Genomic DNA, 15,397 nt, shown 5'->3' on the forward strand with positions numbered 1-15,397 from the left:
GACTTTACTCAATAGTTTCGTTGTTACATTTAAGTGCAGCAATGAATTCGGACACAGCTTTATTTTTGGAGACAGTGTATTTTGCTGCGGAGAAACATCGCAGTCAACGGCGCAAGGACCCTGAGGCCACCCCGTACATCAACCACCCCATTGGTAGGGTTGACTTGACGTGGACTCAACACGGAAATGAACATAGTTATGACGTATTGGAGTGTATTGTTTACCTACAAAAAAAAGATTATAGCTTTACTAACTAAGTTTACCCCTGACTATAACTATATGTATATCTATAAAGTTGTCTGGATGTTTACTAACACTTCCAAGTCTCAGGCCTCAGTTCTCCAAGTACAGAACCAGACCTTGCATTTGGACTGGTTCTGGTACCTTCTAGACAATTTTCTGTTTAAGACATAATTGGATGGCATAGTGGGTTTACAATTTTCTCTTTATTAGTAATTTCAATATAAACAATAATTTGAGCCCCTTAAAATATGTTTTCTGCTTTTCGGTGTTCCTTCCTTTAGCAAAAATAAGTATATTTACGAGTACCGTGAGAAGCATTATTTGTACTAAAATTGATGGGGTATACTTCAAGTTTTTGACATACTTTACTTCACAATAGTACACTAATGTATACTTGAACTTAAGTACAGTAGGCTTTTTACTTTTTTAATATTTGGGCAACAGTAATATTGTGGTGACCCAGAATTGAACTGTGCAAAGGATTATTAGTGTGTGTGATGGATGTACACACATTATACTGTGCACATTGCACAAATGCACAAACACATTGGGAACATGACGGTGTCTTTGTCTGTCTTTCATTTTATGTTTGATGCATCCATTAAGTGCAATATAAAATGACTGGTTTATTGAACTATACTTCAATACAAGTATATGCTTTTTACGTTGGTAGTATAGAGAATAGTGTACTCTAAGTATACGTTTGTAAACTAATCTGTAAACTCCGAGTGTATTAATACACTGGTAATATAGAGATACTAGTTCTTTTGTAAACTTTGAAATGTTCCAATTCGTTTAGAAGTATCAAATTAGTACATTTTTAGTACACTTACAGTACATATACCTTGGTATACTTAATTAACCTATACATAAACTTGATATCATGAACTTCAATTATACTACTTTTTGCTGAGGGTTGTTGTCTTTTACAGGAGTTGCGAGAATCATAAGCAATGAAGGGGGAGTCACAGATATTGAGGTGTTGCAGGTATGTCTCCAAATGACCATTATTACTTAAGACTATCTTCACAAATAATTATCTGAGCTTTGCTTTCTTCCTGACCAGGCCGCTCTGCTTCACGACACCGTCGAAGACACTGACACAACTCCTGCTGAGCTACAGGCTATGTTTGGACCGGTGGTAGCCCGTATTGTGCATGAGGTGACGGACGACAAAAGGCTGCCTAAGCAAGAGAGGAAGCGTATGCAGGTGGAGCACGCAGCTCATTGCAGCCATCAAGCCAAATTAGTCAAACTAGCTGATAAACTGTACAACCTGCGTGATCTGAATCGCTGCACACCAGTCGGTAAGAACACTTCTACACATACCTGTATTCTTTATAAATGATAGTAAACTGTAAAAGTAGTACTTTTCAGGGCACATTTCATCCTCATTAATCACTTTGTTTACTTGTCATCTTTTTTGGACACATTGACGTTTGTCGCAAACATATATTTTATTATTAGAACCAGAAAGTGGTTGCATTTCACCATATCTTGCTAGTGAGTAAGAACTTATCTGGTATAAATGTGCAATCATAGATGAGATTAAAAAAAAAAAATCACAAGATGTTCTAGCAGTATGATGTATTATTAAGAATTTGAATGTTGTATTGACTATGTTTCTAGGACAGAACATACTTTATGTAGAGTAGAAATACCAAGATAAGGACATCAGTTCAGTAAAATGTATTTTATTCATTAAACTCAAAAGATTATATTTGTTGAATTCAATTTACTGGATCAATTGTTGCCTAAAATATTTTTTTCAGGAAGCAAAATAATACTAAAAACGCAAAAAAAGACAGTAGCCAATTTTTCAGGTGTTTATGACATATTACAATCCTGGCTCTGGTAGTAGTATTCATGTCATTTGAAAGAAATCAAATATTCTAATAGCTTTGGTTAACCTTTGGCAGTTCATTATTTGAACATCTCCAAACCTTTAGTTTTTTTACCTTCATAAATGATACTGTCTCTATGTTTTACTACTTGAATCAGGAGGAAAATGACTCTTGTAACATAACTAACTCTTCTCTTTCTCTCCTGTGTGTTTGTGTCATTGTGACAGGTTGGACAGCTGAGCGGGTGCACGAGTATTTTTTGTGGTCATGGGAAGTTGTCAAGGGTCTGCGAGGCACCAACTCTGCTATTGAGGGGGAGCTTATGGAGTTATTCAGACAGAGGGGTGTACAAATGTGATATTTTTCCCACAATTAAATATATTCAAATGTTACATTTGTTATATAATATTAATTTTCGGATTGGGGTTTTTGATGTCGTCTTCTACTACCTCTCCACATGTGCACCATTTTGATCAACACTGATAACTTTTTCTTTTTTTTTCAAAACTCTACTTCCAATATCAGGGTTTCATCAGCATAAATAAATGAAAAATATACAAATATCAATCTGTCCTGTGTCATTCTTTTGTCCAATCGTTTAAACTGGTGGGACAAACTGATATAAAAACGAGTCGCTCGTTTCCCCCATGTATCTCTGACTATGGTAACAAAAAATGTTCTAGTTGTGAAATTAAATTCCATACTTTAAATGTTATAATTGAATTTAAGTTTTTATATGGACTTAAGGTCAAGAATTTAAATTTAGAAGTCTAAAATGAATACGACGAGTTTCTATATGCACTCCACTGACGGAAATAGCTGTCGGACAAAAATATACATCCGTTCCGTTGGGTCCTCACTTCCGCTTACTGGTTACAACTCTAGCGAGTGTACATCTGTTTGGGGGAAAATACAGCTATTTATTTTTTTTGTTAGTAATACGAAGCCGTCGAGCAGACAGTCATGTCTAATCACGAACCCGTCAACATGAAGCTGCCTGCCATCCAGTCCACGGCTGGAGCTGTGCCGATCCGCAATGAAAAAGGTGATCTGGAGTGGCTAGTTAGCAACATGCTAGTTGGTAAAGTTAGCATGATGCTAAATAAGAAATACCTTAAATTGAATCACCATCCACTTCGTATTGCAATCATTATTATTGGTGGTAGTGAACATTTGCAATCTTTTATATTGTTATGTATAATGTTACGTTTTTATTCCCATGAATACCCTCGATATTCATATTATTTCTAAAGATGAGTGATACAAATCCGATGTTTTTTCTTAATAATTAATGAACAAATGATTTGAAAAAATGTGTTACTTGAGAAAATGATGCTTACTTCATTGCTACATTCCAGGCGAGATCTCCATGGAGAAGGTTAAGGTGAAACGGTATGTTTCTGGTAAACGACCCGACTATGCTCCCATGGAGTCATCGGATGAGGAGGAAGAAGATTTCCAGTTTGTCAAGAAGGGAAAAGAAAACGAGCCGGAGATCGAACAGGAGGAAGAGGATGTTTCCGACCCCCGACTTAAACGCTTGCTTAATCGAACCTCTGAGGATGCGGAGGAAAGGTACTATTGGTTTCCCTACTAGAATTATCGCCGCCTTCCATTATCATACAAACGGCTGACATCTCCACCTCTGTGATCTTCACGTAGACTTGCAAGACATCGGCAGATCGCAGAGCCTGAAGTTGTTGCAGAAAGCAGTGAAGAATCTGATGAAGGGACGTGGCGCCCTGAACGACAAGAGAGTAGTGATGATGAAGAAGAGGAGGAGGAAGAAGAAGTGGATGATGAGGTCCATATTTTTTCATTCTGGCACATTAAATAATTCAAGGTCTGCCAGGTGAAAATTTGTGACATGCGTCTTCCTGCAGGAAATTGAGCGACGACGACAGATGATGCGTGTGCGAGCTGAGGAACGAAAGAACGAGGAAATGGAGGTGATGGAAGTGGAGGAAGAAGGAAAATCTGGGGAAGAGTCGGAGTCGGAATCTGAATATGAGGAATACACAGACAGCGAAGACGAAGCGGAACCACGACTAAAACCAGTATTCATTCGAAAGTAAGAGCCAAATCCCAAATCATTTGACATTACTTTTAAATAACAGTGAAACATTGACTTGAGCATTAAAATCTATCAGATTTTTTTCAGATATAAGTGTATGAGAGACATTTAATGGCTACATAAGTTGACCTATATATGTATAGAGGTTGATTTTAATAAAAATATAGTTGTTTCTAGATAAGAAAATAATTGTTCTCCATTGTATTACTGTAACTTCCAGAATATAGAGCACACCTGGATATAAGCGACAGCTGTTGTAACATTTTAAAATGATATATTTATAAAAAAATGTTGTACACATTATCTTTTTTATTATTATAAATGAAAAGGAAACATTGTATAGACTGAAGGCTTTCAACCACGTAAAAATGGTGGCTTATACTCCCTTCTAGTAATAGTATAAGCTTAACATGTTGTCATTGTGTGTAACAGAAAGGACAGAGTAACAGTAGCAGAGCGTGAAGCAGAGGAACTGAAGCAAAGAGAACTGGAAGCAGAAGCCAAACGTATACAAGAAGAGAGACGACGCTACACACTCAAAATTGTGGAGGAGGAGGCCAAGAAAGAATTTGAGGAGAACCGCCGTAGTCTTGCTGCGCTGGACGCCCTGGACACTGATGGAGAGAATGAGGAAGAGGAGTACGAATCCTGGAAGGTCCGTGAGTTGAAGCGCATCAAGCGGGACAGAGAGACTCGAGAAGCGTGAGTATTGATACCTTATTGCGATCATTTTGAAATCAGAGCAAAGGTCGTAACAAACTGGTCTTGTCTGCAGCTTGGAGAGGGAGAAGTCAGAAATTGAGCGCTTCAGAAATATGACCGAGGAGGAGAGACGGTTGGAGCTGAGGAATAGTGGCAAACAGGTCACCAACAAGGCCATTAAAGGGAAATACAAGTTCTTGCAGAAGTACTACCACAGAGGAGCCTTCTTCATGGTGAGTCACTGGGATAGATATGTAGTGCACCAAGACATGAGGATCCAGTTTTAACATCAACAATATGCAGTTGAAATTAAAACAAGATCATAATGAAGTATACTGAATTGTTTTAAATCCTAATGACTTGTGTTTTAGGACGAGGAGGAGGATGTCTACAAGAGAGACTTCAGTGCTCCAACTCTGGAGGATCATTTCAACAAAACCATTTTGCCCAAAGTCATGCAGGTCAGTGTAATACTTCCCTTTACAGACACCAGTGTGTTGGTTTGGATGGTTGCCATTTGAGCAGCGCTGGAGTATTCAAGCGTCAAGATGATGCTTTAATTTCAAAGATGTACGAGCACATGACCTTGAATCTCACCACCTTCATTTCCCTCATCTCAGGTCAAGAACTTTGGTCGGTCTGGTCGCACCAAGTACACTCACCTGGTGGATCAGGACACGACATCGTTCGACTCTGCCTGGGCTCAAGAAAGCGCTCAGAACAGCAAGTTCTTCAAGCAGAAGGCAGCAGGTGTGAGGGACGTGTTTGACAGACCCAACGTCAAGAAAAGAAAGGCCTGAACTAACAACTTGAACTGAAGACTGTTCCATCAGCCCGATTGCCTCCAATCAACAGTTTAACTTATGATGCAGCTTTTTTTCATGTCACTGCAGCATATGTTTTTAATAGTGTTGTGGCAGCAAGATGCAACTTTGTACATACGTGTAAGAACTTTGTTTAGTATGTGAACTTTGACCTCATTTGATCTGTAAATAAATTTTTAAAAAACGTTTGACATTTGTTTCACCTTCAAAGAGGCACAGATGTTTTCAGCGTCGACAAGAAGTGAATTTGTGAAAAGTGAAGACTTGTTGCTTCTAGTACAAACACTTAACCATGGACTATACATTTTCAAACGGACAGTTGGGCTTTAAATAACTTTATTTAAAAAAAGATTTGAGCAGAGAAAGCATTTCATCCCGTTTAGTTTGTGAGTGCCACCAGAGCTTCCACCACATTTCCCATGTGTTCCCTCAGACTTCTCTCTGCTGTTGCCCTGGAGATCTCCATCTCTGACATCTGAAAGACATAACAGTCCATATTTAGTTATTGCATTTATTTAACAACTGATAACTTCAGTGTTCATGTAGCAAAAATCACTGATGTACAAGGTAGTCAATTTGTTTTGCTCTTCAATTCCATATGTATAATTTGTACATATCTTACTTGGACAAAAGTGATAGTTATCTCCATGGTAAATTATCCACCATCTTTGTCTTATCCATGTTAACAAAGTATTTAATTTCTTCAATGTTTTTAATGGATTTAATGTTGTTTTCCAAGGGCAGTAAACACAAGGCGTGCACTTACAATGAGTTCGACGTCTTCTTTCTTAATGGTGACTTTGGCCAGCTCCTTTTCCCTGCAAAACAAAAGCGGGATGAAAAACATTGCAATCTTTCCCTTGACTTCCATTTATGGATTACATTTGAAATGTATAGAGTGAGAAGGTTTTGATTGTCAAACACACCTTTCCTGTTTGGCTTTCTGCTCACGCGATCGTCGATCTCCGATCACAGACATAGCCTGCAACATGGAATAACATTACTATAAGACACTTAAGTGACACATACAGATAAACACTGTAAAGCTTCAGGTTTCCAAGAACACAAAATTATAGAAACATTGTTCATAACAGTTATTCGGTGCAACTCTTCACTGGCTTCCAGTTTCTTTCAGGATCAACTTTAAAATTCTGGTTTTCACTTTCAGATCTATTCATGGTCAGGCTCCTCCTTACATCACTGATCTGATCCAGCCTTACAACCCAGCTCGGGCTCTGAGGTCTGTGGATCAGAATCTATTGATGGTTCCTGAACATGGTTCAGGACCAGAGGAGAGAAATCCTTCCAGACTGTTGCTCCTAAGCTTTGGAAACATCTTAAGACGTTTTTATTTGTTCAGGCTTTTCCTTGATTTACTGGAACTCCTGTTTTGTTATCAGTTTTATCTTGCCCTTTAAGTTATATACTTTATTGAATATTGTTTTGATTATTGAAGCGCTTTGTGACCCTGGTCTGGAAAAGCGCTATACAAATAAAAATTACTTACTGACTTACTTACAATTGGGGAGACAAGGAATGCGAAAAATACATTTCTCATATTTTGATTCGTTTACGATGCCTTTTTAAAAAAAAAAAGTTTGTCTGTAGTTTCTTAGATGTAATGGTCTCATGTAAAGTCAAACATAGATGAAACCCTTTGCTTTTGGTTGCTTAAAGTAATTATTTATTTTTGAAACATGTCTATTCAACAAGAATAAAACCGACATGTTCAAAAGTAATACACCCCGGCCTCATGTTTGCTAGTCCAGTTAGCATCTCTCACCGTCTGTAGATCAGAGCTGGAGATTTCCTTTTCCTCCGCATAGTCTGTGACCCTCTCCAAGTCTGCCGCGCCGCTGTCATGTTTTCGGGGCTTTTCTGAGGGTTTCCCGGTGCAGTTTTCTTCAGCTTCTAGATCCAAATCGACGTCTCCTTCTGCTGCCATGTTAGCTTCACTCAATCCGGAACAAAGAGAAAAGTTCCGGAGCACGGCGGAAGGTAAAAAGTGTAGTACCGGAAAACGCAATTGCTTTTCTACCGGTCTTTTAATTCTTGAAAGAGTCTGGTCATATTCTTTTGCCAAATCTGACCTCAGATATTTTATAGATACTTTAATAAAACTCTTCGTAACAAAGCGACATATTTTTATGGTAATTTCATAATTTATATTTATATATATATAAGAACATAAATTAAAAATAACACGAATGTTGTTAGATCGTAATGTTCTGTAGATAAATGTTATAGTTAAGTAATCGCATATTTTTTGTCCACTAACATTTATCTGTGATTTGTTTAATATTTTTGAATTGGAGTAAACAAAGATACTATCAGTACACGATCTGAGAACGCATGCGCAATGGCCTGTCAACCAGACTCCTCCCACTAAGATTTATTTTACTTGGTTGCGCCACACCTTTGGGGTATATAACACTTTGACAATATACTATACACAATGTATTATCCAACATAATAAACACAACTGAAATATGCAAACTTTGAGCAGAATGTGAAAAAACACAACAAATGGGGTTTCTTGGGTTTCTGAATTTTGAGGGAAGTCCATAGCTGTGTCTCAAATCGCATACTTGCGTACCCAAAGTTAGTATTTTTAGTGTGTAAGTGCGTCTCAATTCTTAGCATGCGAAATGTAGTGCGCCATGCACACTAAATTGTTGTACTAAGAACTATGGTTCGAGGGACACTATCTACTCTAAACAGCTGCCATCTTAGTGACGTTGACGTTGTAAACGGAAGTTACGTCATATATATATGCATATATATATATATATATATTTATATATATGCATATACTTAAAGGTGCGTTTTCAGCCAGCAGTAGAAGGATGACATCGGTGCTGATACCAGCGTAAATATCTCGCAAATATTTGTTTTCTCAAAATGTTTTCTTTATTTATTTTTCCAAACTGGCAAAACGTGCTGCCAGCAGGTGTCGATAACGTTCAAACAGCTGGTTGCAACCATCGTTAAATAGTAGTAGAAGAAGAAGCTGTCGCGTCATTTCCGGTTAGTGTGTAGCAGCAGTGTTTGATTTGAGACGTACTATCTGTTGAGAATTTGCGTACTAGTGAGTGCGTACACAATCCTGATGCATACTAACTTCTAGTATACTAAGAGAAGTATGCGATTTGAGACAGCTCATGTAAGTGATTTGGAGTGGTTCTTTAGTCACAATTTTACAACGAGCAATGTCGTCAATGAATTTTGGCCACAGTGCAGGATCATCTGATATTATTTGAGGGCTCAAAGTACCTTCTGTGGTGTCATGGGATGGTGAAGAGGAGCTGGCAGAAAGATGCAGTGTGGCCTCAAATTGTGAAGGTGCCAATGCTGCTGCTGGTGCAGGGCAGTGACAGGCACATACCCCATACACATTAAAATGTATTAGAAAAGATTAAAAAAAACTGAAATACTTCTTCTCCACATGTTAATATAACTTTAAACATTAAGCTACATCTGAAAAACTGTCATTAAAGGATTTGAATTAAACTTGTATTTGAATTGAGCTAAACATAATTCTTGTCCCAGATGTTCATTTTTAAATTTCCATCAAGTTCCAAGAATGTTACAACATGGTTCTTTTCCTCAGTTGGAAGATGTTGAAGCTGCTGGACTTGAAGATGGAGCAGATTCTGACGATGAAGAGCAGAAGATTCAACGTTGAATTTAAAGTGTGTTGTATGTCGTGAATGTAAACATTGTAATCACTAATGTCTGTCCTGGTGATGTATGATGTAAAACTCTGTAAGAAATGAAATGTATAACTAGCTTATGTTGCCAAGCGAACACTAATTAATGATGTCTTTATTGTGTACGTATACAGTGGTGGTCCCCAACCTTTCCCATCTCACGGCCCACTTTTAAGTCTCAAAAACCTTTGTCGCCCACCTCCTAGCCCATAAATACAAAGGCATTATAATTCGTTCTCATTTCCTTGTCACATGTATAATACTCGCAGGAAAAACAATATAATGAAAAGAACATTTGAATTTTTAAATATCCTTTTAAACTTTATTATACATAATCCTAAATGTTAGCATGATTGTCCTGCAGATCTAATGCTAACTTGACTTTATCTCCTAGCAGATGCTAATGCTAACATGGCCTTTCTGGGTAATGTTCAGTTTCAGTTTATTTAAAAGGACAATTTGCAAGTGTTAGATTAAAATTATTATACACTATATGTATACGCCATACTTAAATTAATGCTAAAAGATAATCAAAATATAAAGTATAAATTACTCGCTTCATCTAAGAGCTTAAACCTTTGAATACACATTCACAATCAACATTACACTCAGACTGATTCACTGGTTCGAGGCAAGCTCGGATCAGAATTAGAGATACGACACCGGTTATTTAAAACATCTGTTTATCTGCAAATCACACCTTAAATCGTAGATCAACGAACGAAGCAAGACACACTTGGGAATGGGGGGCTAAAAGATGGAAACCCCCACTCGAGAACATTTGAATGATTAGATTACAAGAAAACCAATTAGGATGTCTCTAAATGGGGGATCGGGACCCAGGGAACTTGAAAGGACCATTTGGCCGGAAAGGACGACCCCCTGGGCGGGAAATTTGCATTAAATATAGCGATTTTTCTACAGATCGGACCCTTTAGTCCCGGGACTATTGACCTGTACAGTCGCCGGGACAAAGTGCGTCTGATCGCGATCGTAAAGCTTGACTTGAAGCGGTGAATAAACGACCCGTGACACACTCTGGATTGTCCATCTCTCTCCACGAAGCGAAGCATAAGAACCGGAACGGAACGGACTCCTTTTTTTTTATTGTTTTACAAGTGACTTCTGTGCCAAGGATGAGTAGCTAATGTTGACATGCTAAGGCTAATGTTAGCATATTTGATCTGCAGATCTGATGCTAACTTGACTTTCATTCAGAAGATGCTAATGCTAAGATTTTTGCTGCAGGTGAGGTAACTGCTGTGCTAAGGATCAGTAGCTAATGTTGAAATGCTAAAGCTAATTTATAGACTTTGTATAAATATTGAAATGCTAATTCTAATGTTTTACAAGATTTTGCGTTTGCATGATTAACCAGCAGATCCGATGCTAATTGACAGTATTCATATTTGTGTAAAATATATTAACTCTCTCTCTGTAGGTTCTAATGATAACTTTGGCGTCTGCTGGTGATTGACACATACGTTGCTAAGGTCAGTAGCTTCCTTTAAAAGCTAATGCTTATAACTAATTTTGTGTAAATATTGTGTTAGTATTAACATGACATGTTTAAACTTCTAATCTTGATTTGAATCTTAATACTTTTATCTGCTATTAACTAATTTGTGCTCTAACAGGCAAAACCAGCAGATGACTGTTATGTGACCAGATCCTGAGGTCTTCTTGGTTCCTTGATTGAAAGTTTTTTTTTTATTTGTAGTTTTTTCTTCCCCATGAGTGAACACTTAAAGTTCTCTTAAAGGGTGATTCTTGGCCCAGGACGATCAGAAGATATAAGAAGACCATTTTGATGAGACTCTTCACATCCATCTGACCTACTGTGGATAATCCTGAGTGTAACTTGTGCATTTTGTTTCATCATGACTAACACACCTCAGCACACAGAATTCCGAACATTTAAAGGGGCAATAAAACTGATTTAAAATGTCTGTCATCACTTGAGATTTGCTTCATCAGCTCATGATTATCCAAAAATAAATAGAACTAAGACAAACTCCCTGTTTGAACCATTCAGGGTAAAGCATTGAGGGAATCTATTGGTATGCATGTATTGCATTGAAAAACATTTTATTTATCATCAAATCGTCGATTTTATGAAAGATAAATAGGAAAACGAATAATGGAGTCTCTGTTCATTTACTCTTAGTTAAAACATGACACAATTAATTGAATGTAAGTTTTTTACTACGATAATCAACACAAACAACTGGAGTTTACGTCATGTTTTCCTCTCAACTTAAATGGACATGATGAATGAATGGACTATTCCAATAATTATACTAATACCAATAATTTAAAATAATTATATAATTAATTAACAAACTATATTCATAGAGACAATCTAGAGTAATAGTGTGTAAATAAACCAAATTGTCATTAATTTTAAACACATCAGTTTTTTTTATCCAGAGATGAAAGTTAAGTTACAAGAAATTAGAGATGCTAAAGATGTCAGAAATAAAAGGCACCTCAAAATATGACAGCACATAACGGTACCCTCAGAGGTTTCAGGAATCAGAGGCACGTCCTCTTCCTGAGATGCCAGGAATCAGACGAACCTTCTGAGTTGCCAGGAAAGATGCCAGGGATCGGAGGTACCTGAATAGATGCCATGAATCAGGGGTACCTACATAATGGCCATGTATCAGAGGCGCCTTCATAAATGCCATGAATCAGAGGTATCTACATAGATGCCATGAATCAGAGGTACCTCCAGATATGCCAGAAATCAGAGGAATTTTCAGAGATCACAACGACGATGCCAATCAGAGTTTACTCATTAGATGCCATTAATCAGAGGTTTCTCTATAGATGCCATGAACGTGATGAACACAACATTATCTTCAAACAATCTTAAAACAAATGTATTTTTTTCAACAAATAAAGCTTTACATTTTGAAAAAACAGGTTGTACTACACAAGCTGAAGAATGAGCCATATTCATCATTGTGGCATTTGATGTTATGTTATTAAGACGTTTATAAATACCAGGCTTTTCTGTATGAGCTGAACATTATTTTTCATTTTCTGATGTTTACATGATTTGTCTTGTGTTTGCAACAAGAATAATTTTGATTTCAAGGCAAGCTAGGTGAGATGTTTCATCCATAAAATCTAGTTTATTCATCTAGATGATACACTTTAACCATTATATTTCCCAAAATATTACTCTTGTTTCAAACATGTCACCAACATTCATCTTATTTAGACTTGATGATGAGGTCAAAGGTTCAGTCAAGTAAGACTACAAAACCTTTGACAACTATTCATTAACTGGATTAGAGTTTGGGTTGTTATACCTTCTTTTTTTCAAGGTCTTTTAAGAGGTTTAAATGAACAGAAATAAACCAGTCGTCTGATTTCCTGTGTCTGCTCACTTTTCCTGTTGAGTGCTTGAGCGTTTCAATCCATTCTCAGTAATGAGATTAAGGAAACAAGGCTCTGCACTGACCTGTGGACCTCACAGTCTCATCTCTCAGACTGTACTGAGATGTGGATGTGTAGCATGTTAAGGCATGGCAACCTTGCTGCTGAGATATTGTTTTAGCTCTTCCAACCCCTTCATATTACTTTATGATTGACAGCTATCACTGTCTGTGGATATTCTTTGTTGCTCGCCTGTTGAGACTCAGGGATGTCGAGGAACTTTTACCGATCTCAGGTGAGGCATTAAACTCTTCTGGTAGATGGAGCGAGTGATGAAAATAAAGTGAAACAATATTTTTCAATTTATCATTTGTGACTCATACATTGAAGTGGCCTACAGGGCAAAATTACATTTTGTAATTTAACAATATTTTACATTGTACATAAGGTTTAATGGAATACAACAAATGAGATGAATAAAATAAAAGAAGTCTTATAAAAGTAGGCTAGCAATGCATTCAGGTGCTATTTTTTTTTACAATATTTGCATTCAAAGAATAACGAAAGAACAACAAGAAGCAGGATAATCAACCAGTTAAAATCCTCTTCTTCACCAAAATACTAAATTATTCCATTTGAGATCACTACATTATTATTATATAATCTATGTTAGTCTTTGTATCCTTTGTCTTATTTTTCTTTGATACATGTTCTTTATCTTTATCTTTAGACTCAGATTGTATCATCTTGTTCTTTCTCTTTATTTCCCATTGTTCTTGTTCTTATTTTATTTTTATTTATTTTTTTATGAAAAATTGCTGTATTTGCTGTGGATAATTGGAAAAAAACAATTTCCCGAAGGAGACCTCCTTAGTGATCAATCAAGTTCTACCTACATACCTACATTACTAATGTACACAAGCATGACAAAGACATTCATCTGCACGACTCAATCACAAATAGTTACATACAAACTACTTTATCATTTTTTTGATGAACAAAGCTTGGAACTCCGCCAACTGTTCTTGCGCAAGCCTATTGAAACCATAGATTAAACAGTTTCACTCAAGCGCGATTTGCATCCTCTAATTTGCTTTTGTGTGTTCCGCCTGGCACTTCCTCCTCTCCCACAATGCAGCAGCAATTATCCGGCAGAGACAAGGGGCCCCCAGGAATGCTGGGTTGCAACTGACTGCACCATTCAGACTGGCATGTGTTTGTCACGGGGAGCAACTGGTTTAGATGCTCATGTTGGAAGTTATAACAAACAAGAGCATGTTGGAGTGAACACAACGTTGGCTGTTGATTGAATTCATGGTCAACATGGTGCACATATGGAGTAGGTTTATCTGAGGTTGATGGTTGTATGTTGGGGTCTTCAATTCAATGGGTTGACCAGAGAAATGCTTCTACCTGGTGGAGTTGAAAAGGAAAATTAATTTGTGTTGCAAAAAGACTCTTACTAGGAAGGACGTGCAAAGGGGCCATAGAGGGATCTATAGGTTGTTGCGCAACTAGTTTCATACTCTAGGAATGGTTTGTCTTTTTATATTACCATTTACTGTGCTGAGTCAAACATGGAGATTTAAAGAATTGTGGCACTACTTTTTCATATATGATGTGGTCCACCATCCAACAGATCGAACATTAAAAACACCAGAAAAGGGCAAAAATTGCATTTGTTATCATCAAGACCACTATTCATAATTAAAAATGGTGGACTGTGCTGTATGACAGTTTTTTCACAGTCAAACTTTATTTACACTGTGGGGTACCGGAGAAAAATGTGTCTTAATTTTCAGATGATTGGACTAAACTCTGCTAGTTAAAAATGAACCAATGGGCCGCTTTCTTTGTTATAAGGTAAAAAATTGAATTGGTTTTGCTGACAAAAATAGCTGATTTAGCGTTTCAAAGATCGCTGGATTCTACAATGTTCTTATTTGCATCGACCCAGATGACTCATTCAGTGCAAGTCGTAGGGTCAGGTTATAAGAAAAATGTACATTGTTGTGTTGTGCAATGTTGACTTATTGACTTGTCATTTTGACTTGTTCATTTTTCAAGTAGCTTGCTTGCTGAAAAAGTTTGAGCACATGTAATCTAGATTAAGGGTATGCAGGTATGCAAGCACTAGGGTGTGCTCAGGGACCATGAGATTAGCACACGTTCCTGTGCAGAGTCTTTGATGAGTATCGCTTAGCATTTATTTTTACAAATTTATAAAGCATACAACTTTGATTATTTTGTTGCTGGTAGTAGCCATTAACGTCACTCGAAAACCCCTAGTCTAAAGTAGATGATTAGATGTCTGATCTTCTATGAACAAGTTAAGTCATTTGGTTGGCAATTATTTAAGTGCACTTAAACTTTTCTTTTCCACTTACTCTCCTGATCTCACACACTGTCTGACCTACAACTGTTGCTGCGAGAAGCTTCTGTAAGATGCTTCATTCAGTCGGTTTTAAGCTTCTTATCTGATTATTTACCTCTTGTTTGTCATTTACTTCCTAGAAAGCAAGAGTGAACAGTCGGTAGCTTTAAGCAAAACCCAGAACATGCAGCAGGACAACAAGATAATGTTTTTTATTTAAGTCAGTATTGGAAAGTGTT

At 37.2% G+C, this 15,397-nt stretch overlaps 3 protein-coding genes across 3 annotated transcripts; 2 read left to right on the forward strand and 1 right to left on the reverse strand.

Annotated features, from left to right (window-relative positions):
• Positions 1-18: 18 nt before the first annotated feature.
• hddc3 (HD domain containing 3) lies at positions 19-2,650 on the forward strand. Its single transcript, XM_087794363.1, has 4 exons — positions 19-153; positions 1,176-1,231; positions 1,310-1,550; positions 2,315-2,650. The coding sequence occupies exons 1-4, from the start codon at positions 42-44 to the stop codon at positions 2,443-2,445; spliced, it is 540 nt and encodes a 179-aa protein (XP_087650489.1). The 5' UTR covers positions 19-41; the 3' UTR covers positions 2,446-2,650.
• Positions 2,651-2,950: 300 nt separating this feature from the next.
• On the forward strand, positions 2,951-5,875 carry mfap1 (microfibril associated protein 1). Its single transcript, XM_087794364.1, has 8 exons — positions 2,951-3,132; positions 3,446-3,662; positions 3,750-3,891; positions 3,971-4,158; positions 4,594-4,863; positions 4,937-5,096; positions 5,235-5,324; positions 5,484-5,875. Exons 1-8 carry the CDS (start codon positions 3,051-3,053, stop codon positions 5,661-5,663), a joined length of 1,329 nt encoding a protein of 442 aa, XP_087650490.1. The 5' UTR covers positions 2,951-3,050; the 3' UTR covers positions 5,664-5,875.
• Positions 5,876-6,006: 131 nt separating this feature from the next.
• On the reverse strand, positions 6,007-7,670 carry hypk (huntingtin interacting protein K). The gene is made up of 4 exons (XM_087794365.1): positions 7,471-7,670; positions 6,614-6,669; positions 6,454-6,505; positions 6,007-6,162 (listed from the first exon to the last, which is right to left on the reverse strand). The coding sequence occupies exons 1-4, from the start codon at positions 7,630-7,632 to the stop codon at positions 6,067-6,069; spliced, it is 366 nt and encodes a 121-aa protein (XP_087650491.1). The 5' UTR covers positions 7,633-7,670; the 3' UTR covers positions 6,007-6,066.
• Between the last annotated feature and the right edge of the window lie 7,727 nt (positions 7,671-15,397).

The sequence above is a fragment of the Callionymus lyra genome, chromosome 6 (genome assembly GCF_982586985.1).
Source record: "Callionymus lyra chromosome 6, fCalLyr1.hap1.1, whole genome shotgun sequence".
Lineage (NCBI taxonomy): Eukaryota > Metazoa > Chordata > Actinopteri > Syngnathiformes > Callionymidae > Callionymus > Callionymus lyra.

Bases quoted from the DNA above. Each gene is read 5' to 3' on its own strand.
- hypk (XM_087794365.1), bottom strand. From the start codon at position 7,632: ATGGCAGCAGAAGGAGACGTCGATTTGGATCTAGAAGCTGAAGAAAAC. The intron at 6,670-7,470 runs GTGAGAGATGCT...TCCATGTTGCAG, and splicing joins CCAGCTCTGATCTACAGACG to GCTATGTCTGTGATCGGAGA. The intron at 6,163-6,453 runs GTAAGTGCACGC...TATGTCTTTCAG, and splicing joins AAGAAGACGTCGAACTCATT to ATGTCAGAGATGGAGATCTC.
- hddc3 (XM_087794363.1), top strand. From the start codon at position 42: ATGAATTCGGACACAGCTTTATTTTTGGAGACAGTGTATTTTGCTGCG. The intron at 1,232-1,309 runs GTATGTCTCCAA...CTTCCTGACCAG, and splicing joins CAGATATTGAGGTGTTGCAG to GCCGCTCTGCTTCACGACAC. The intron at 1,551-2,314 runs GTAAGAACACTT...TCATTGTGACAG, and splicing joins GAATCGCTGCACACCAGTCG to GTTGGACAGCTGAGCGGGTG.
- mfap1 (XM_087794364.1), top strand. From the start codon at position 3,051: ATGTCTAATCACGAACCCGTCAACATGAAGCTGCCTGCCATCCAGTCC. The intron at 4,864-4,936 runs GTGAGTATTGAT...TCTTGTCTGCAG, and splicing joins GACAGAGAGACTCGAGAAGC to CTTGGAGAGGGAGAAGTCAG. The intron at 5,325-5,483 runs GTCAGTGTAATA...CCCTCATCTCAG, and splicing joins TTTTGCCCAAAGTCATGCAG to GTCAAGAACTTTGGTCGGTC.